The sequence below is a fragment of the Peromyscus maniculatus genome, chromosome 6 (genome assembly GCF_049852395.1).
Source record: "Peromyscus maniculatus bairdii isolate BWxNUB_F1_BW_parent chromosome 6, HU_Pman_BW_mat_3.1, whole genome shotgun sequence".
Lineage (NCBI taxonomy): Eukaryota > Metazoa > Chordata > Mammalia > Rodentia > Cricetidae > Peromyscus > Peromyscus maniculatus.
The window spans coordinates 42064940-42088935 of NC_134857.1; the positions used below are offsets into that span (position 1 = coordinate 42064940).

General features: G+C 37.7%; 1 protein-coding gene across 1 annotated transcript in view; it reads right to left on the bottom strand.

The window, feature by feature from the left end:
• The window catches only part of LOC102914090 (arylacetamide deacetylase-like 2), a 36500-nt gene that overhangs the window by 6504 nt on the left and 6000 nt on the right, over positions 1 to 23996 (bottom strand). Inside the window, exons 2-4 of the mRNA XM_006994655.2 lie at positions 10490 to 10712; positions 6364 to 6433; positions 4633 to 4804 (exon numbers count right to left, since the gene is read on the bottom strand). Coding sequence (XP_006994717.1) covers positions 4633 to 4804; positions 6364 to 6433; positions 10490 to 10712 — 465 coding nt within the window. The remainder of the gene's footprint in view (positions 1 to 4632; positions 4805 to 6363; positions 6434 to 10489; positions 10713 to 23996) is intronic.

A 23996-nucleotide genomic window follows, 5' to 3' on the forward strand; every position in this document is an offset into this window, starting at 1 on the left:
ATGAGTATACAGGAAGCGGCTCTCTCTGGAGGCTGAGGAGTTGGTAAGGTGAGGTTGGCTGTGGCTTGTTCTATTCCTCTGACCTTTCAATTTTCACCCCAATATCAGGCTCTGGTTTTTTTTTTTTTAATTAATAAGACCATTCAGCAATTCACCTTACAAAGTAGAGGCTGGTGAGCTGAAAATTCTTCAAGCTACTGGTATTGGTTTTTGGCGCTGTCTGACCAAAATATTTGCCAATGGCCTTATTCATCTCATAAGAAATTAAGAAAACTTTTACAAAAAAGTTACCTGATATGACAGAAACAGATGTTATAGAAAGCCTTGCAAATACTATAGCTTCATTTCACCAAGTAAATCACTTTAATAGATTTGTTATTTTAGTGTGCATTATTCTTGTGCTAACAATCGTAACTTTAATGGCTTTAAAATATGTTTTGGCTTACTTACATAAGATAGTAAAACAGAAAGATAAGAAAAAAAGCTATATATGCTGTGAGGATGCATAACCTCCAAGATAATTAATTTTTATATAAAAGAAGGAGGGATCTGTGGGAGAATTCCTACTGGAATACTCCTGGTCTGGTTCAAGAGTTGCTAACACTTGGCTTAATTCATCTTTTGTTTCTCTTGTTGCTCTAGTCTGAGAGTTTCCCAAGGGTACAAAGCCTATGCAAAACTTGTTTTTGAAAAATCCAGCAAACTATGATATTCCTTGATTGAGTATTTACATTTGGCATTGATCCTTTGGAGACCTAGTCATCTTGTTTTGAGGATCTGGAAATCAACCTGCTAAAAATGTAAATATAGAGAACAACAAAAGCGACCTTAGCTAAGGGAAGATGTCCCAACAGAGGCTGATTCCTCCTGCAGCTGGAAAGGCTAGAGACATCCTTAAGGTGTGCCATATCTTCATTCCATAAACTGACATAAACTCACACTCATACAACAACAGTTTCTTTTTTCAGTCTTTAAGTACATGCTCCTAATCCTCTGATATTCCTTGCTGATGTGTCAATTTTATAATATTCATTTTTCAGAGAGAGAGAGACAGAGACAGAGACAGAGACAGAGGCAGAGAGACAGACAGACAGACAGGCAGACAGAGAGACAGACAGACAGAGAGAGTGGGGGGGTGGGAAAATTGCCTTTGTGCACGTGTCAGTCAGAGGACATCTTGCAGGAGTTACTCTCTCCCTCCAACATGTTGGACCCAGTGATGGAACTCAGATGGTCAGGGTTGGTGACCAGCATCTTTACACAGTGAATCAACTTTTCAGTGACTGAAATCAACTAATTTTGGCACAGATATTTCAATCCCAATGTTCCTAAGCCTTCCATGTGATGCTTGCTTATCTAGCATGTAGTGCTCTTACCTATCTTATTTCAGGTTATAAGTCAAACTTAATTTTCAAAAATGAACTGAAGGATTAAAGTGTACCAAGTTAATGATTCTATACTAGCCTGAACCACAAACTACCAATCTGGCAATATCTATTCCATTTATTTGAGTATGTATTAATTAATTTGACCATAATCATGCACACTTGTTAACACCTAGGCAAAAGAATCATTTCTTAAAACTTACAAGGCAACTTACCTTGATTTCAATGATCATTTCCCATCTTATGTTAAACACTGTATACATGATGCCTAAAATCTTATTCAGTTGGGGAGAAGGTGGTCTGTCTTTATTCATCACTTTAGTTTTTTTTTTTAATTTCTTCACTTCTGACACTTTCTGAGCCATCACAAATCTGCCTATTTATCCATACATCTTTGTTGAACTAATCCATTCAACATCCTTTCATCTTTCTAAATGATTTGGTGGATCCTTGTGAACTTTGGGATTTATATGAAGACATCACAGTGCTGCTCCCTACTGAAATGACACATTTTTAATCTCTAACTCTTTATGTTAGTTTTGACCCACACAGTTTAGAATAGTGTCAGGTCTTTTTTTTTTTTTTCTGATGGTATATTAAAGAATAATGTACCATCACCTAAAGATGACAACTTTTAGGATTTGGTTAATTTTTGTTCCTACCATGTGGGTCCCTGAGGTGAAATCAAGCCTTCTAGCTTGGCACCAGGTGCCTTTACCTTCTCAGCCATCTCTTCAGGCTGCCATGTTTCTTTAAAACATGAGAAAACACATCTTTTGTACTCTAGTCCATCTATGTTTTGTTTTTCTACTAGAAAAACTATGACTCGCTATAGAATTTTTTTTTAAAAAGAAATCTGTTATTCTGAGACCCTGTTCATGTACTGATTACCTCACCAAATAGAATGTCAAAGTGATTCAAGAAAAAATTTGAGTATTTCATGGGCTTATATGAGATGGCATTTCATAATGGTTGAATAATCAAAGGGATAATTGTTTTAAAATGAATTAATTAGTCTTGGTAAAGCAAACATATTATTGATTGAAGTAAATTTCAAATAAAAATAGAAGTATTCAGTAAAATTCAATAAATACAAACTTTGAGACTACATCTACTTTCTTTTTTTTTTTTTGGTTTTTTTTTTTGGTTTTATTATTATTATTATTATTATTTTACAACACCATTCAGTTCAACATAATAGCCACAGAATCCCCTGTTCTCCCCCTCTCGCCCACCCCTCCCCCCAGCCCACCCCCCATTCCCACCTCCTCCAGATCAAGGTCTCCCCCGAGGACCGGGGTTGACCTGGTAGACTCAGTCCAGGCAGGTCCATTCCCCCCTCCCAGACCGAGCCAAGTGTCCCTGCATAAGTCCCAGGATTCAAACAGCCAACTCATGCAACGAGCCCAGGACCTGGCACCAATGCACAGCTGCCTCCCAAACAGATCAAGCCAACTGACTGTCTCACCCGTTCAGGTGGCCTGATCCAGTTGGGGGCCCCTCAGCCTTTGGTTCATAGATCCTGTGCTTCCATTCATTTGGTTATTTGTCCCGGTGCTTTATCCAACCTTGGCTTCAACAATTCTCGCTCATATAAATCCTCTTCTTACTCACTAATTAGACTCCCAGTGCTCCACCAGGGGCCCAGCCGTGGATGTCTGCCTTCAGATTCCTCAGTCCTTGGATGGGGTTTATGGCACCACTATTTGGGTGTCTGGCCATCCCATCACCAGAGTAGGTCAGTTCCTGCCGTCTCGCGACCATTGCCAGCAGAGACTACATCTACTTTCTAAGAGGAAGCTAATCTATGCAGTATAAATGATACAAAATATTCATTTTGAAGCTGGGCAGTGGTAGGGCACGCCTTTAATCCCAGCACTTGGGAGGCAGAGCCAGATGGATCTCTGTGAGTTCAAGGCCAGCCTGGTCTACAGAGCAAGATCCAGGACAGGCACCAAAATTACATGAAGAAACCCTGTCTTGAAAAACCAAATAAATAAATAAATAATAAATAAATAAATAAATAAATAAATAAATAAATAAATAAATAAATAAATAAATATTCATTTTGTTCTACAAAAGCATTTGGGGGAATATGAGTCATGTGTTGGACTAAGATCACTTTTCAAAACATCACTTATTGAGCAGTGATTATTTAGCTTTGCTCAGCAAGAATTTTAATATGAGGTGACTTAGTTTTATTACAGTAGGAATTCTTCTATACAAGCGTGATTTATTGCCCAATGTTATCTATGACAATCTGCATGTTTGCCACATTGCCATGGTTACTAGTCAATATCAACTCGCCTGAATTTAGAATCATGCAAGAGAATGAAGCACATCTCTAGGAGTGTCTATGAGAGTATTTTAGAGAGAATTAACGAAGGAGTAAAGATTCACCCTGAACATGAAGGCATCATCTTACAAGTCGAAGTTTTCAGAAAAGAAGAGGATTGATAAATCAGAAATGAAGCTTAGTACCAGCAAGCATCTCTTTCTGATTTCTAGACTTGAGAGATGAGAGCAAACAGCTTTCCACCACCACAGCCAAAAGGAGCTCCCACTGTCATGCCTTCAAGGCCATGAGGCACTGAATGTTCCAAACCAGGAGCTGTTATATCCTCTCTTCCCTTAAATTGCTTCTTGTCAGATATTTAGTCTCAGAGGAAAAAAAAGTAACTAAACACTCATCAATGACAGTGATACAAAAATATTGATAATTTAATAGTTTATCTATAAAAAATCAGTAAATTACGAACCCAGAATCCCTTATTGATGAATAGAGTGGTTCATAGATGATGTTGAACCTTTTCCTAACATTGGCAAGGTGAGCCAGGTTGAGTAATGGTCAGTGTGACAGTTTTCTAATACCAGGTTCTTGAGTTGCTGAGACAGGATGCTCACAAGTTCAAGGCCTGCACAAACTACAAAGAACCTCAGGGAATCTCATCAAAAACCTATTTTGAAACAGTAAGTTTAAAAGGGAAGGTGGCAAGTAGAGTCCTTGCCTGGCAAGCACATATCCCTGGATTCAATGCCCAAGCCCCTCCTCCCTAAAAAAATAAGTAAGGTTGTAAAACCCTCCCTTAGCACTAGACAATTAAAGCCACATCTAAAGTAATGTGCAAAATGGCTAATCCTGTTTAGTTTAAATGTCACAGATAACAGTTTAAAAGTACTGCAAATACACTTAAAACACTGCTTCTTTTATGTGAGGATTAAAACATATATAATACATACAACGTACCAGTTGAACCACTGTTGCTGCCAAGGTTCCCCCAGAACTGTCTCCCATAATGCAGATTCGAGTGGCATCCACTCCATATTCTGCAAGCACTTTATCCTGGAGAAAGAACTTGATCACAAAAATACAATCTTCAAGGGCAGCTGGGAATGGATACTGAGGAGCAAGTCTGTAGCTTTAGAGAAAAATCAAACAAAAACACAGCAAAGCCCTCGTTAAAATTGTACAATTAGATAGCTCTCATTCTTGCCAACAGATACACTGAGATCTTGGCCTTACTTTGAATCATAAATCTCACCAATTACTCCCAAGCTCATTGGAAACTTCTTTCTTAAAGTGAGGCATAGATTTGGGTTCAGGGTTTCAGGTAATGGTTCTAAGGAGAAATGAGTGAGACAGGTGTATTCATCCTGTGAGGCCTGTATGCTTCAGTGGCCCTCAATGTGCTGGTAACTCAAAAGCAGTTCAGAGTTATCAATAGGATTCCCCAGAAATTTTAAATACAGATAATATCAGAGTAAATTATTGACAGATGACTTCAATTATAAATGCATGTAGGTCCATTATTTATAAAATTGTAGAATTTCATATCACAAATTGAATATCAGAATTTAAATCACCATAGTCATTGTGAATCATGAACATTCTAAATGTACCAGTGGATCTTACTCAAATTATTGAATTATTTCATAAGACTAAGTACTACTATGTATTTTCATTTTTGCTTTGTGTGTGTGTGTGTGTGTGTGTGTGTGTGTGTGTGTGTGTGTGTGCGTGTTCTCTTTGGAGGACACCTCAATTGGGCTATCACATTTTTATTTCTATCACCTTAATATCTATTAAATTTCTGAATTATTCACATGCTTATATTAAACAATATCCATCACATGGTCCTTGCAGATATTTATATTTTAAGCTGTGTCTTAAACATTTGAAAATTAGCATATTATGAACAATGACATACAAATATCATTACTCTTCACAGTAAAGAACAGCAAGTACCTAAAATCATGTAGAATTCTTAAACATTATACAATATATCACACCATTTAAAATATTATTAAAAATGATTATATGTTAAATTTGGCTAAAATTATTGCAGGAAAGGCATACCATTCTTACTATTATAATTTAGATATTTCTCAAAACATAAGCAATTTGTCTGGTTCCATTAACAATTAATTATGAGCAGGAAAGAACTAATCTCTCTAGTATGTCCTACCTGCCCCCAATATACTCTCAACTATGAAATTCCTTGAGGTGATTCTTGTCTGAAGTCTAGAATCCTGTAAGTCTATTTCTATAATATTTCACTATGGAATTGTCTAGATGTGCAATAACCTTTTCATCCTCCTGAAGGGAGTCTCAGTAGTTTAGAGGACACAATAGTTTATAAAATAATAAGCACTAGCTTATATTTTTGTGTGTTATTGGAAATGTTGGTAAAATTCATGAGATAATAAGAAATTAATTATATAATGTCTTAAAATATTCAAATTTTACCAACATTTTCACCAAAAAAAATGCTAGAACCAAGAGCAACACTAACTTTACACTGTTTTATTACCATGTCAAAACCCTATATCCCAAGCATATAATGAGTATGCATTCTATTATGTTACTTGCAGATAAAATAAGCTACTTGTGAAACTTAGGTGGGTGTGTAGTCCTGAGAAAGCTAAGCTTATGTTGTGAGAGCTAGGGGTGTGATAAGAAATATTATCATTCTCTTACTCTATTCCCACAACAACAGCATTAAGCTTGTTTGCTGTCCATCTGTTCAGGTCGTCATAGGCTGACACCTCTGAAACAGTAGAAATAAATATAAATTGGTGCACTGTAAATAGAAGACAATGGAATCCCACCAATACATATGAATGTGAAAGAAATGTAGATTGTGATTTTTTTGAGAGAAATCCCACTTTTGTTGTCATATAGAGCAACAAACAGTCTGTCAGAGTCCAGGAAAATAAGATTGCTATAACACATTAACACATTATTGCACAAAAATCTTGGTAGAAGAATTAGGAAATCTGGAATTAAGTTGAAAATATTATTGTAACCGGTATTATAATTTTCACAAATTCATAGATTTACTATAGTTAATTTTTTTTTTTTTTTTTTTTGGTTTTTCGAGACAGGGTTTCTCTGTGTAGCTTTGCGCCTTTCCTGGGACTCACTTGGTAGTCCAGGCTGGCCTCGAACTCACAGCGATCCACCTGGCTCTGCCTCCCGAGTGCTGGGATTAAAGGCGTGCGCCACCACCGCCCGGCACTATAGTTAATTTTTTAAGAAATTTTTCAATGAATGCACATCAACTTACTTAAAGCAAGATGTTCTATTAGTGTAATTAAAGCAAATGAGTTTTTCCTTCACTTAGTGCTTACATATTTACAAAAAGTCATGCATATTATATTAATTTATAAGTAAACTTCATATTACCTTTCTGTATCAAAGAGACAATTTAATTTTTATTAAAATCAAGTAATAGCAGGTTCTTACATTTTTAGCTCTTTAAAAAAGTTAACTGTGGATGGAATAGAGTTATAATCAACTGAAAAGAATTAGAAAGGAGAAAAAGGAAAATGTTTTTATTAAACTTTTAATAGGTAGCAATGTCAAGACTCTCTTAATAGCAATATGTATTAATTCACCCAAAATGCATATATTGGCATCCATCATTTTAAATATAAATATGTAATAACCACCAGCAAATAAACTAGAGAAAATAATAATTTTTAGTAAGAAAAATAATAAGTTTATGAGAATTTTCAAAGTTCAAGGAAATATATGTAAGCAAATATAGTTGCAATATAAAGTTAGTGCAGAGGCAGAAAGTGGGCAATATAAGAAAACAGGAATGGAGGGTCTACACTTCAATGTTTGACAAAAGATTTATCAATAGGAGGTCAATATATCAGTAATGTTTATCAATAATTGATGTCACCATATTTTCTCATTATGAAAGACAGAGAAAGAAAGAAAGAGAAAGGAAGAAACAGTGATGAACAACCAGGAATGAAAGAACAGAAATCTACATAGTTGGAAAGGAACAAGAAGATGCTCACAATTTTGTGGCCAGAATATGTCAAAGTGTAGGATCTAAAAGACAGTCTAAAGCAGAGCATGGTGGTCACTACTGGGGGTCATTTGCCTTTCTTGTGTTGTTGGGGTTTTATTTATTTCCTTGTTTACTCTGTAAGAGGAGACTATGTTATATCTGTTACAGAATGCATACGATCCACTAATGGCCAGTTATACAGCCCATTTCACAGTTAAATTTATTCAACAATGTTAGAGATGGAAAACAGGATGGCATGGGGGCTAGAACGGAAACAAGTAAACAACAAAGAAGGGGAAAAACATAAAACCAACAAATAAAGGATGAAATATTAAAATGTTGGAATATTAATATTTGTAACATCGAAACAATAACTTATCTCACATTGTTTCAGCTTTTCTTTTGTTTTACAGTTGTAGTTGCAAATGAAGGAATAAAGCAAGGAAGTAAAAAAATTATTTATGCAAACTAACGGTAAAGAGTATTAGTGTAGCAAAGGGCATTGCTTTCAGATTACACAGCTCAAAGACAGAGTCGAAAGGAGAGAAAGAGACAGACATGTCTCTGAAAGTAAAGCACACTTAGCTAATAACTAGAAGACCAACCTGGGTCAACAGAAGTCAAGACAGAAAAGACAGTATATTCTTAGGAGTCTATAAATGGTGTACAACTGAAGGTGGAAGAAACACAAATCAGATGATGATTTGGACGGAACTATCCCAAGGAAAGCAGAGAGACACATCTTGGACAAAAGATAAACACATCTTTTCCCAGGATATAGATAAAGAGTAGTGAAAAAGGGATCAGTAAGATGCCCATAAGTTTCAGACAGTGCAAGATGGGTAAGGGAAAAGTAGACTAGGAGATGCCAAACATATGGACTTCTGTGCTCCAAGGAGAAGGTAAGGTTGGAAACAGGATGGAAATTTAGAAATGTCACTGGAGTAAAACAGAGGGACTAACTGCTTTTGAGAGGGGATATTTTCCAGCAACAGTGAGAGCATGGATGGTCTGCTCAGCAGGAGCATGAGATTGAATCCCCTGGTTTCTGCTAATAAGACTGTTACTTCCTCCCCTTTCTAACTGTGTGAACTTTGAAAGCATTCTTTTTTTTTTTTTTTTTTTTTTTTTTTTTTTTTTTTTTGGTTTTTTTTCGAGACAGGGTTTCTCTGTGTAGCTTTGCGCCTTTCCTGGAACTCACTTGGTAGCCCAGGCTGGCCTCGAACTCACAGAGATCCGCCTGTCTCTGCCTCCCGAGTGCTGGGATTAAAGGCGTGCGCCACCACCGCCCAGCCTGAAAGCATTCTCTAATCCATATATTTCTTTACCACTAAAACACTGATGATAACTATCTGAAAAATGCTTACTCAGTTGGCAGCCCAGCTGAACACAGTAGTATTTTTATTTATTTTAGTTTTCATTTACTCTTCTTTCATATCTTACATACTGACCACAGTTCCCCACCACCACCTTCTCCTTGTGGGAGGCCAGCTGGGAGACTGGCTCCCACATTTTACCCCGGGGTACTCTTGAAGAGTGAGGGATAAGTGATTTAGATACAAGGATAGAGGGGAGAGAAACAGAAACACAGGATAGGCTCAGGAGGGCCTGGATCCTAATCCACCAGCCTCTTCTGGCTCTTCTGAAAGGATATGTATAGGAATGCCAAGGGGTGGAGAAAAGACCTCCCCCCAGCATAGCCAAGTGCAGATCCTTTCCAATCACCTAGTAACCATGCACATGGTTAAGCAATCCTCTAATGCAGCCCTGCTGGGTAAAACAAGCTCAGATATCACTAGGAAACCTTTGTGGGCCTCCACATCTCCTTCCAGTCCCTCCCCTACCTCCCCTCTTCTCCAGATCCACTCCTATTCCTTTCCCTTCAGAAAAGAGCAGGCCTCCCAAGGATATTAACCAAACATGATACATCAAGTTATAATAAGACTAAGCACATCCCCTCATTTTTTGCTTATCTTGAAATGCCCACAGTTCATGAAAACAAAATACTGGATATATAATTAAGTTACAGATTCATTGAAGAAAAGGGTGTTATCACTTGTTAAGTACACAGAATGAAATCCCAACACTTTGCTACATAGTGAATCCATAAGACATCAAAAGTCTAAAATGGTCTCTCTCTCTCTCTCTCTCTCTCTCTCTCTCTCTCTCTCTCTCTCTCTCTCTCTGTGTGTGTTGTGTATGTGTGTGAGTGTGTGTGTGTGTGTGTGTGTGTGTGTGTGTGTGTGCACATGCCTGTGTGTGTGCCTGCCTGTCTTAGCTACTACACTCTCCTCTGGCTTAAGTCAGGAACTGATTACTCAGCATTATTTCATTTTATCACTTTAATACAACATTAATTTTTGTATTCTAAGCAATTCTATATCATTGTTGTATCATAATCTATAACTTGAACTAATATCAACTGCAGTATGGTAGTAATTATATTATTTCAGATCCAACAATTAAAGGACCTGGTTCACATCAGTGTTACATATAATTTATGTGATTAGGTTATTTTGGTCTGAATTCAGAGTTTATTGTTTATACTTTTAAATCTTGGCTATCTATATGTTTATTTAAAAGTGAAATTTTCTTAATAAACAATTTTATTTCTCCATGATGTTTTACTTTCCAATATGAAATATGTGTGAAGCATTAACCATAAATTCCAATGTATCTCACTTAAGAAGCACATATTACTCAAGCAAGTCATCATTATATTGATAAGTACTTTGTCAATCCACAGCACTTATTTGAATATGAATAAAATAACCACACACACATCAGAAATACACTTACTGCAGCTTCCTGAGACGAAGGCACCACCATGAATGAAAATTACAGCTGGTCTCTGTCTTTCAGATTTCCTTCTTGGCAAGTACAAACGAACAGGAATGTCACTAAAGTTTGTGTCAATCACTGTAATGTTTTCATCTGAAACTGGTTTTGTAAAGTGCATTTTTGCTATAATTGAAAATAGGCCTTCATATTTCATAAGACCTATGTTTTCAAATAATGTAGCCTATAAGAAGACAAAGTTTTAAACATTAAACATTTTTAAATAACAAAAGTTGCACACACTCATGCAATGATAAAAATAAACAGTGTGATATACTTTAGAGGACCAATTTTATCTCTAACAGTGTTTTGGTAGTATAAAATTCTCAATGTGTTTAATTGCTCCAGACCAGCACAAGATTAGGTTCATGAACAATTCATAATGAATGGCAGATGCATCAATAAAATTCCATCCCTTTGAGAAAATATTGGTGGTTATAGGTTAGTAAGAAGAAAGAGTCATTTTCTTGCATAGCTGTTAATGAGTTACCCTTGCTACAGTAAATAATCTCCTCCCAATGCTCAAGCAAGAAACTCTATTAAACTCATTGGACTGCACAGAAGAATTAAGACTTGAAAGTGCGTGTGGGTGGGGGAACCTGGTGAGAAAATGGATTCCAGTAGACACAAGAAGGAGTGAGAGAAGGGAATTCATTAGGTAAATTCATAAATCTGTCCAATAATAATAAATAAATGCTTGGAGATACTAAGTCTATTGGCTTGGAAGCTTCATTCCTACTTGCTAGCTTTTATTGGGCTAAACATGCTATGTATCTTACCAGAGAGGAAAGTAATCATCAATTTTACCCAACTGTGAACCCCATGAACTACAATAATCATAGGACTAGCAAGACTTACCTGCTCTTGCATCTGTGGTTTGAACATCATGGGGGTAACCAAATACGTTCTTATTGGATTTTAGTCCTATTACACAAGATGAAACTTATATCTAATACCATAGTTGGGTCAAGAATCAGGATAGACAGGTCATAGGCCCCTGGATAAAACATACTATGGCCACTCTGTTAAATGTACGTAGTATTAAATTGACTCCTAATGCCGGGCGGTGGTGGCGCACGCCTTTAATCCCAGCACTCGGGAGGCAGAGGCAGGCGGATCTCTGTGAGTTCGAGGCCAGCCTGGGCTACCAAGTGAGTCCCAGGAAAGGCGCAAAGCTACACAGAGAAACCCTGTCTCGATAAACAAACAAACAAACAAAAAAATTGACTCCTAATGACTTACTGTTATACCTATAAGTTAACACATCTCTCAATCCTCAGTAGACAAGCTTCTGTTTGTAGTAGATTGTGATTAATGTAGAGATGCAAAACAAACTAACTTAAAGGGAATAAAAGACTAATGAATACTCAACTCTAAATGGAACTTCTATAGAGCCTTCTCTCCTTCCAAAGCACAGAGATCATTGCAGAAGTGGAGACTGATGTCAGGAGTGATTGTTCCGAGTTACTGTGGGCCATGACACAATTACAGCTTATAGCAATTCATAATGATAATTCAGATGCCAACCCACTAGACAAATGGTTTTCTGATGGAGGAACCCTGTTAGGCAGGGTCACAGGCTCTGAAAAACCAGTTGCTTTCATCTGTAATTTCACTTATGCAATAACAGATATGATAATTTCCTATTACCATGCATTTTCATGTAATATGTACATGTGATCTCATGATTGCATCTCAGCCTTATGGGCACACGCATTTGTGGATGGTCAGAATCATGACTTCTCTTTTAGCTGTATATTCGATGTATGGACTATATGCTAAGATGTGCTTCATGGCTGGATCTGTTGTTCCACAAACACTTAAAAGCCTGCTTTGTTCCTTTTGCTCAGACTAACTGCACATGTTTTGCTCATTTTTACCTCAGAGCAAGTCCAAACTAGATTAAAGGATTTTGTAAATAGATCATAAGTTTAAAACTTTACAATTATGCACAAAGTCAGAGTTGCAGGGGTCTAACCAAGGTTATCCACACAAAGCACCCTAAGAAAAGCATGCCAGTCCTTTGCTGGCCAAGTCTGCTGACAAAGAGCTATGTCTTGAAGTTTGCCATACTGGGCACTACGCCCCTTCTCTCTGGTCCTGAAACCTTAAAACCTTGTGTTGCCATGGCAAATGGCTTGGCTTCTTATCATTCATCCTGGAAATATGTTTTTGACCAATGAGAGATAACTCTTGCATTTTTTATTGCTTCAAATCTCCTGTAAAAATAGAATTTTTAAGCTAGAGAAAAAGAAGCAGGAAGACTAGAAGAAAGAATTAGAGTGAAGAAATTAGACAATTAGGTCATGAAAATTAGAAGAAATGTGGAACAATAAAGAGACATGATTTGAAGAGCATGCATGTGAGCTAATTTGTTTGCCCTCAGACACCCTAAGTTCCTTTCACTTCCTGTAGTGTCTGACCTCAACCCTGAAGAGGACCTTGAGGCTGGATCTCAAAGGCCCTCGATAGACTGTAGGGCTGTATATGCCAGAGATATTGAATAAATATAAAGAAACAGAGTACTCAAGGTACAACATGGCCGTTGAATGTATGAAGTCACTGATTGTGGCAGCATGCACCAAGCTGTGTAAACTCAAAACAGAATAAATCCCATCATGGAAAATGGGGGTAAACATGCAGTCTTTCCCCTTAGCCCAGGAGCTCATGGCAATTTTCAGCTGGTCAGAGAGAGAGAGTCAATTTTGTTATGGGTGTGGCTTCTGGTATGTCACTTGTCTGCCTATGAGAAGTCACACATCCAAGAGTAGTCAGGAAGTCCAGTGTAGACTTGATGGGTGTGGAAAAAAGATAACACAAGTAAGGAACGTTGTGTGGCTCAGTAGGGGTTTCAAGAGTGGTAAATATGGTCAAACACCATTGTACGAAATTCGCCAAGAACTAGTAAAACAGGGAAAGCATGGAGTACAAATAAATAAAATTAAAAAAATATTAAGCATGCTGTGTTTAGAAGTAATAGTAATCTCATCTATTGCCACCAAATTTTTCAATATATTTTTCATTATATATATTGAGACAGAATTTCTCTGTGTAGCGCTGGCTGTCCTGTAACTCATTCTGTAGACCTGGCTGGTCTTGAACTCATAGAAATCCTCCTGCCTCTGTCTCCCAAGTGACGGGATTAAAGGCATGTACCATCACCAGCTGGCTGTAATTTTATCTAAAACAAAATTATCTGAAAAGCGGTATTTTAGGTATGTTCCAATATTTTATTTTATTTTGTTGGTCATTCAATTTGGTGTTATAAAATGATCTGTGTTTGTGTGTGCGTGTAAACATGATGGCCATGTGTGCTTGTGGAAGTTAGGTATAAACTTGGGTGTTGGTCCTTATCTTTTGACCTTGTTAAAGACAGGTTCAGTTGCTCCAGCTGTATATGCCAATCTTTCTGACCCAGCGGCTTCCTTGATTCTCCTCCCCGCCCCTCCCCTCCCTGTAGGGAGATGTGGGCTACCATATCAGCAGACTGTGGGTTCTGGAGACCCGAGGGCAGACCTGAACCCGTGCTCAGCAAACGTTTTACCCACTATGCTGTCTCCATCATCTCCACTTTAGTCTAATATTTTAAAATGTCATCAAATTCTTATATAAATCATAGTTTATATTCCACCCTTTTAGCTATAAAACAGCATCTTTTCATTTTCTTAAGATCACTTGAAGGAAAAAGAAGCCACTTTTTACTTATACCATTGAAAACAGGTTTTCTTTAGAATTTCTGATAAGTTATCTAACATATTACCAACCAATTTCAGTGAAATCATTGTATATTTTTATGTGACTAGAATCTTCTGGAGAATGTACTGTTGTGTTGGAAGTTTCTCCAGTCCTACTTGTCCCCGTGGTTCCACAGCTACTTATAAAGTAATTCCTCAGAGGCTTATATTAATTACAAACTGTATCCCATATGGCTCCAGTTTCTGGTTAGCTAGCTCTTTTATCTTAAATTAACCAAATTTCTATTCATCTATATGTTACCAAATGGCCATGGAGTTTCTGGTCTGCTGGCATCTTGTTGCTCCTTTGGTGGCAGCTGGCATCTCTCTCTACACTGCCCTTCTCTCTGTACTTCTGCTTGGATTTCTCACCTGGCTGTAAGCTTTCTTGCCATAAGCCTAAACAACTTTATTTATTGTCCAATGGGAGCCACACATATTCACAGCATACAGAAAGACATTACACAACACTTCCCCTTTTCTGTCTAGTCAAAAAGGAAGGTTGTAACTTTAACATAGTAAAATTATATATTATAAAACAGTTATCAAGCAATAATCATAGTTACAATATTAGTCTTTGTATTTGGCAAAATTAAAGAAAATATTCTATCTTCTATACTATTTTTGTGAGTGTAAAGTTTTATATCTAATTTATCTTTATCATGACTAAGGAAAACTATAATTAGAACTATTTAGTCTTCAACTCCATCAAAGACCCCAGAAAGATATATTACCTGAGTAAACAGGAAGTGCACGGCAAACAGCTTCCACAATACTAGAAATTACAGAAACATCTAAAGTTCTTCTGTAACATTGGGGCATTTATCTTCAGCCTACAGGCCTAGAGTATCTTGCATAGCCTTCAGTGAAGCGGGAAATTTTAAGGACTGTTCTGCTCATCCTGGCAAAGTTCATCAGTTGCTTCTATCCATGTCCTATAGAATGTCTGGCAGTTTCTTCTGTGAAGCAGGAACCTGAAGGACCATCTCGCCTTGAAAAGTTCAGTGGTCACCTTCCTATGGGTCCAGCAATTTCAATTCATACAGCATCCTGTGAAGCAGTTGAGGCAAGGGCATTTTTTTTTCTCCAGTGACTAACTTTTTCCATAAAGTAAGCAAACTCCATAATGTGTTTCTTCGATGCCCATCATCCTCTTTGAAGTAATTGGTTCTGCCAGGAGCAGATGTGTCTCACTGTCCAGAAAAGTCTAAGTACTTAAAACATTTTAAATACCACATTCTGTAGGTTTTTGAAGTGTTTGAAGATCACCTACCTAATTGAAATATACTTATGTATACTTAGAAAACTTAACTACTATAAGTTTGATTATCATAGTTATTAATCTGTATTTCTTAACTATACATTACAATTTAAAATGACTTGCATAGACATAATACCTTAAACAAGAGTAGAAATATATATATAGTATCACAGCTCACATGAGAGACACCACTAGGAAGCTGTTTTTAGCTTCATTTTAGCACCCTTTTTAAAACTTTTTTCAGGTTTTAGGTGGAAATTCTTGCTACCACGTTGAGTGCCAAATGTAGCCAAAGTTTCTCTGGTCCCACCTGGTCCCACCTGGCCCTGCAGTCCTGCAGCTGCTTAGAAAATAATTCCTCATAGGTTTATATTAATTACAAACTGTATGCCCTATGGCTCTAGCTTCTGGCTAGCTAGCTCTTTCATCTTAAATCAATCTATTCCTATTAACCTATATGTTGCCATGCAGCCATGGCATTACCAGTCTGCTGGCATCTTATTACTTCTTTGCTGGTGTCTAGCATCTTTCTCTACTCCACCCTTCTTTTCTCTGTATCTCTGCTTGGATTTCTCACTTGGCTGTAGACTTTCTTACCATAGGCCAACACAGCTTTATTTATTACCCAATGGGAGCCATACATATTCACAGCATAGAGAAAGACATCCCACAGCATGTCTGCCTCATGATGTTAAGGTTATAAAGCCATACAGATATTATACCTATCTACATTAATGGTGAGAATACTGTCTCTAGAAACCCCCAAGGCTAATCATTTTTACACAGATAGTAACTGAAGAACAAGATGAAATGCCATGTATCTAGGCCAGTGGTACATATAATCTTTTTTGTATATTAGCTGAAACATTATAGAACTTTTTTTTTTCAAGACAGGGTTTTTCTGTGTAGCTTTGCACCTTTCCTGGAACTCACTCTGTAGCCCAGGCTGGCCTTAAACTCATAGAAATCCGCCTGCCTCTGCCTTCTGAGTGCTGAGATTAAAGGCGTGCACCACTGCCACCTGGCTATAGATCTTATAAACAAAAGTAAAAAAAAATGCTAAATTCTAGAAGAAAGTAACAAGTAGAAGATCATAATGGCAGTCGTATAAAATACTTCGAGGAGTGACAGGTACTATTGATGTTATCAGAACTGTTGATTTGTCATATTAAAATTTTTTTATCAATAGTATAAAGCTCTCAACTTAAAAGCAAATATGCATATACAGAAACATGCATATAAGAACATCTGTTAAGAAAAGTAGCCAGGGCTAGATGGTTTTTGGCCAGAATTCTACCAGAATTCTACACAAAATAGAAACAGAAGGAATATTGCCAAATTCATTTTCTGAGGCCACAGTTACCCTGATAGGTAAACCACACAAGATTCAACAAAGAAACTAGTTTCCCTTATGAACATAAATGGAAATACTCAACAAAATACTTAAAAACACAATCCAAGATCACATACAAAATCATACATCATGGTCTTCATCCCAGAGATGCAGGGATGGTTTAACATAAAAAAAAAAATCCGTCAATGGAATCCACCACATAAACAAACTGAATGAAAAAACAAACAAACATGATCATCTCATTAGATGCCAAAAAAGTCTTTGAAAAAAATCCAACACCACTACATAACAAAATTCTTGTAAAGATTAGGGATACAAGGGACATACCTCAACATAATAAAGGTAATTTACAGCAAGTCTATAGTCAACATCAAATTAAATGTACAGAAACTCAAAGTAATCTCATCAAAATGAGGAACAAGATAAGGCTGTCCACTCTCTCCATATCTATTCATTACAGTGTTTGAAATTCTAACTAGAGAAATCAGACAACTGAAGGAGATCAAGGGGATATAAATTGGAAAGGAAGAGGCCAAAGTATCATTATTTGCAGATGATATAATAGTATATATAAGCAATACCAAAAATTCTACTAGGGAACTCCTACAGCTGATAAATACCTATGAGTAAAGCAGATTACCGTCAGGAATTCTTTCTTTCTTTTTGTCAGTTGTGTTTGGTTCCACCCTATTTCTCTGAGCTATCCATCTTCTATAACCAGACAAGGCTTCCAGTAGTGGGACAGGGACACAAACCCAGCCACGAAACTGTCAAACCCAAACCTGTCCTTCCTGAAAGACGTGCTAGGGCAATGGTGACTCTGAGCTTGTGGGAGCTGCCAACAAATGGCTGATCTACATTATACCCAAGCTCAGGTCCAAAACTGCCTAGACGGCCAGGAACTGGCAGCTGTGTAGCTCAGAGAAATAGCACAGAACCAAACTCAACTGACAAAGAAAACTAATGAAATGATTCCTCATGGTGCTTATGGGAGAACAGCTCTGACCTTATTGAGGGATGCTGGTAGCAAAGGGCCATTGGAGTATGCAGCAGGTGACAACTAGTGTTCAAAAGTCCCATCTAACAGAACCAAAGGTTTTGGTAGAGGACTAAGCTCTCATGTAAGCCATGTTGGAGTTAGTGCCTTTATTGATCATTTCTTGTTGAAAACTTCTTACGCAATTACAGCTATGATATTCCCATTATCATGCATTTTCATAAAATGTATGGATGTAATCTCATTTCAGTCTTATGGACACATATATCTGTTGGTGGTCAAGAAGTTGATTTTTTCATTTAGTTGTATAATTTTGATATATAGAATGTATACTAGGATATATGTGCTGTATATTGTGTACCTCAAATATATTATGTACCTTAAAAACTTATTTGGGGACCAGAGGACTGAGACAGTAACTCAATTAGACATAGAGGCCAGACAGGGGTGGCACATACTTTTAATTCTATCACTTGGGAGGCAGAGATATGTCTGGATCTCTGTGAGCTCAAGGCCACATTGGAAACAGAGCCAGGCATTGTGGCACACACCTTTAATCTCAGCACTTGAGATCTTATATCTTTGTTTGGAAAGGATGCATGCCTTTAATCCCAGGAAGTGATGGCAGGAAGCAGAAAGGTATATAAGGACCAGGAACTAGAGGTTTTGTAGGCTTTGCTTGGGAAGTACACATTCCTTTAATCCCATGGCTGGGTAGATAACAGTATATAAAGCATGAGGAGATAGGAACTAAGCAGCAGTTAAACTGAGACCCATTTTTGGAAACAGGATCGGCTAAGCAGTTGGCAAGGTGAGATTGGCTGTGGTTGTTCTGTTTCACTGATCTTTCAGCTTTCACCCCAATATCTGGTTCCAGGTTTTCTATTAATAAGACCTTTTAGCAATTTGTGTTAGAGATATACTTCACAGCCAGGTCCATTGTCCCATGAGAGTGTTGACACTTGAACACAGCTTTGTTCCTTTTGCTCAGACTAATACAAAAAATAATAATCTTGTCTCAGTCTAACACAAACTGCATGCATTTAGCTCATTTTTACTTCAGAGTAAGTTCAAACTAGACTAAAGTCCTTTGCATATCAATCATAAGTTTAAAACTTTACAGTTATGCTCAAGGTCAGAGTTGCAGGTGTCTCTTTAAGGCTACTAATACAAAACTCCATAAGAAAAGCCTGCCAATTCTTCACTTTCCAAGTCTGATGATAAAAAACTATGTCTCAGAGTTTGTGGTACTGGGCACTGAGATCCCTCCCTCTGGTCTTGGTACCTTGGAACCTTGCGTTACTATGATAATGGCTCTGCTCCCTATCATCTATTCTAGGAATGTGCTGTGACCATGAGGGTTTTGACGCTTTTCTTAGGATTGCAAGGAGTCTCCTGTGAAAATTGTGAGAATTCAGGTAAGAGAAAATGATGAGGAAAAGGGGGCTGTAGACTCAGAGAAAGAAAAAAAGAGAGAGAACAGCAAAGACATCAGATAATTAACTTAGAACAATGAAGTGAATGGACTGAAAGGACACTATGTGCATAGATTCATTTGATATCCTCCAGATTAAATACCCAGTCACTTGTATGCTTATTCCCCAGGACTCTGGGAGAAATCTCCTCAGGGCAGGTACCCACAGGGGTGGGGAGGGGGGGCCTTTGGTTATGACCTGTTGAAGGGTTCTTGGTGGGAGGAGGGAGGAATGAGGAAATATTAAATAGAAATATAGATACAGTAAGACAGAGACACAGGATAGCTTCAGGAGGGCCCTGGGTCAATACCCAGCCACCTTGAGATTTAATCTAATGGGCTTTCTATACACTACCAAGGGGAGAGGCAAAAGACCTCCCCTTTCAAGATCAAAGTACAATATACAGCCAAGTGTAGACCCTTCAAAACACTTGGTAAACATGCCCTTCACCAAATCATCCTATTATGCAGCCCTGCTGGGTAAAGCAAGCTCTGACTTTCTGACCTTGAGTAAGACCTTACTAGGGATCCTCTGTGAGCCCCCACAGATACTTTGCTTTACTCATAGATTGGTGCCTAGCTTGATCTCATCAGAGAGAGTTCCTCTGAGAGCCGATGGGAGCAGAAGAGAGACCCCCAGCAAAACAGGTGTGAAGCTTGTGGAAGCCTTTAGAAGAGGGGGAGGAAGGATTGCAGGAGTTAGAGGGGTCAAAGACACTACGAGAAAACAGCCTACAAAATCAACCAAGCAGGACTCATAGGGACCTGAAGCAGGAATCACAGAGCTGGCATGGGCCTGCACTAGGCCCTCCAAGCTTTGGTTGTTTAGCTTAGGGTTTTTATGGGACTCATAACAGTAAGAGATTGGGTATCTCCAAATCTCTTTGCCTGCTCTTGGGATTCTTTCCTCCTACTAGCTTACCCTGTCCAGCCTTGATATGATGGTTTGTCTTATGGCATTTTGTTATGACATGTTCTGTTGATATCCCTGGGAGGCAGGCTCTTTTCTAAAGGGACACAGTAGACAGAAGTGATCCAGCCTCACAGAATACTCTAGTCAAGACCTAACAATTATCCTGATTTTCTCAAGGTTTCTCCAAAGATTTCCAGCACCCTACAACAACAGGAAATAGTCTAGAGCATGACACCCACATTCTCAAAAGATGGGTTATGCATATTTATTGTGATTTAAGGAGAGTTAGTACAAATTGTTATTGGTATGGTCAGAAAGAAAGCTGAACAAAGGAGATTGGATCCAAAGATCTCTTTATGAAAAGAAGAAGGAGGGATATAGAAATGATAGGATAATAGGGTAGATTATTTAATCTACTTTTAAATCAAAAGAACAACTACTAGTCTTAAATATTTTACATTGGTGTGGATTTTTATATATTGATACAAATTTAAAGTTAATTTTGTTACAGTGTATGTATATTTCTACTCTTGTTTGGGTTATTATGTCTATGCAGCTTATTTAAAAATGTAATATATAATTAAGAAATAAAGATTAACAATCATCTATAATAGTCAAACTCATAGTCATATTAGGTATGTTTCCAAAGTAATACACAGATGTATTTAAATAGGTGGTTTTCAAACACTTCTATAGTGGGTAGCTGTTCCAGCTTTGACCTAGAATTATTACCCCCATTGAGGCTTCTGGTAACTGTCATGTCTACCCCGGAGGTGGGGCTGAGACAGGATCCAGATGTGCTGGTCTCTTGGTTCCTGGTAATCCTGGCTGTTGGATGGTAGACTGAGCAGAGTTCTCCGGAGAACACCACTGGACTGCCCTGCACCTCTCCTTGACCCTGTAGCCTATCCATTTACTTGTTGTAAGTTACCCCCCAAAATAAACCTCCCTTTTAACTACGTGGAGTTGCCACCAATACACTTCCAAGACTTACAGAATGTGGCATTTAATATGCTTAATAACCTAAGGCTTTTCACGTCAGTGAGACATACCTGCTCCTGGCAACACCAACCTAATTCAGAGAAGTTGATGGGCATCAAAGAAACTCCATATAGAGTTTGCTTTCTTTGTGGCAAAAGATAGCCACTGGGCAAGAAACTGCCCTTGCCTCGACTTCCGACAGTATGCTGTGTAAAGTGGCCCAGCAGGATGCAAAAAATGGTCAACTTCCAAACTTTAACCAGACAAAGTAGAAGAGTCCTTCAAAATTCCTTGCTTCTCAGAAAAGTCCGTCAGATATACTAGGCCTGTGAGCCAAAGATGTATGCCCCAGTGTTACAGAAGAACTTAGGATAACTGTCCAGGTAGGCAGATGTCCCTGTCATTGGTAACATTTTATATTTCTGGGGTCTTTGATGGAGTTAAAGACTAGATAGCCATATGTCAAAGTGTTAGTTAGGATAAAAGATAAATTAAGTATAAGCTTTAGAGTCACAAAGATAAAATAGATAGTAGAATATTTTCTCTAACTTTGACAAATACAAATGAACTAGATATTGTAACTGTAATTCTTACTTGATAACTGTTTTTGTTGTGTGTAATTTTACTATGTTAAAGTTAAAACCTTCTTTTTTTAATTAGACAAAAAGGGGGAAATTTTGAATATTCCTATACACTGTAGGAATATATTTTGCTGTGACTGATTTAATAAAGAAGCTGACTGGCCAATAGCTGAACAGAATAAGGTTAGGTGGGAAAGCCAAACTGAGAATGTGGGGAAGGAGAAGGACGGAGTGTGGAGTCTCCAGCATATTCAGCGAGAGAGGCAAGATGAACATGCTGTACTGAGAAAAGGTACCAAGCCACATGGCAAAAAGTAGATAAAAATATGAGTTAATTGAAAATGTAAGAGTTAATTAGTAACAACCATAAGCTATTGGCTGAGCATTTATAATTAATATTGTGTCTCTGTGTCCGTTATTTGGGAACTGGCAGGCAAGAAAGAAACTTCTGCCTAGGTGCCTTTGACAGAGAACTGCATTCAACACCCCAGGCTTGGAATGCCTGTGCCCACGCTGCAGTAGGTGTTCTTCCTTAACTTGCTGTTCCTAATGTGAAAACGGCTGTTTAAGTGCTCTGCTGTATGGTTTTTTCTTTTTCTTTTTTTTTTTTTTGTTTGTTTTTAGCTTACTCAGGCCTTGTGTAGAAATTTGGCACTCATGTTGGTGCCAAAATGTACAAGGCTTTTTCTTTTGGGCCACCAACCAGCTCCCAAATCATGACACAGCGACTTATTAGTTTTGAATGCTCAGCCTGGTTTAGGCATGGTTCTGGCTAGCTCTTTTAACTTAAATTAACCTGTGTCTCTTTACCTACCTTTTGCCTCAGGCCTTATTATCTTTCTCACTGCTGTATATCTTATTTTCACTGCTTTTCTATGTCTGCCTGGCTTCTTGCCATGGGTGTGCCCCTCATTCTCTCCTCCTTTTTCTTTCATTCATCTCCTTCTTCTTTTCAAGCCTAGATTTCTTTTCCTATTTATTTTCTCTGTCTGCCAGCCCCACCTATTCTTTCTCTGCCTACCTGTTGGCTGTCGAGCTTTTCATTAGACCAATCAGGTGCCTTAGGCAGGCAAAATGAAACAGATGCAACATATCTTTACATAATTAAACACACATCCTTACATTGTTAAACAAATGCATCGCAAACAAAAATAACACATGCTGAGAATTGTTTTTAGCTATCATGATTATTTTGTGTTTTCATATGAAGCTGAAAATTATTCCAATTTCTATGAAGAACTGTGTTGGAATTTTGATGAGGATTACATTGAATCATTAGATTGCTTTTGGCAGGGTTGGCATTTTTACTGTATTAATTCAATTGATCCATGAGCATGGGAGATTTTTTCATCTTTTGATATCTTCAATGTCTTAAAACTTTTATCGTAAAAGTCTTTCATTTGCTTGGTTATAATTACTCCAAGATATTTCAATTTTTGATGTTCTGTGAAAAATATCATTTTCCTGTTTTTTTTTCCACAAACTCTTCTTCATTTGTATACAGGAAGGCTACTGATTTTTGTGAGTTATTGTTGTATACAGTTACAGTAATATTTTGGAGCATAAACAAATGTAACACACCTTTGCATAGTTAAAATAATATTATACAACAGGATAATTGAGGTGATTGAGACATCTTGATATCTGGTCTTGTTATTGTTGAGTAGGTGTTTCATTCCTTGATTTTTGTTGCTCTCATGGATCTTAAGAAAGTGTGATAGTTGTGGATTGTCCAGTAGAGGGTGTTTCTGCATGTTAGTAGGAGATAGAGAGGAATAAATGTGGGCCCCAGGGTATTAGGTATATGGTAGGAGGAGGGGATTCTACCAGTAGATTATATTATGGGAAAGTAATCTGAAGGGACAAGGGTGAGAGTGATAAGGGGACCTTGGGTCTGAACTGAGAGCTGAAGTTTCCAATGAATGTATTTGAGATGAGCATGTGTAAGCCAATTGTTATCTGGCAGAAGGTAAAAATGTAAATATCATAATGGAGGAGAAGAAGGACACAATGAGTCATCTATCTGAGTCCCTGCCATGTGTCTGCACTGGGAATCCTAGGTGGAGAGTGTTTCTAAGTGTCAGGGGCTGACACAAAGGAATGTCTATGGCTTAATAGGAATGGCTGATAGGGTCCATAAGAAAGAGTGAATCTGAGTCTGTACCAAGATTTA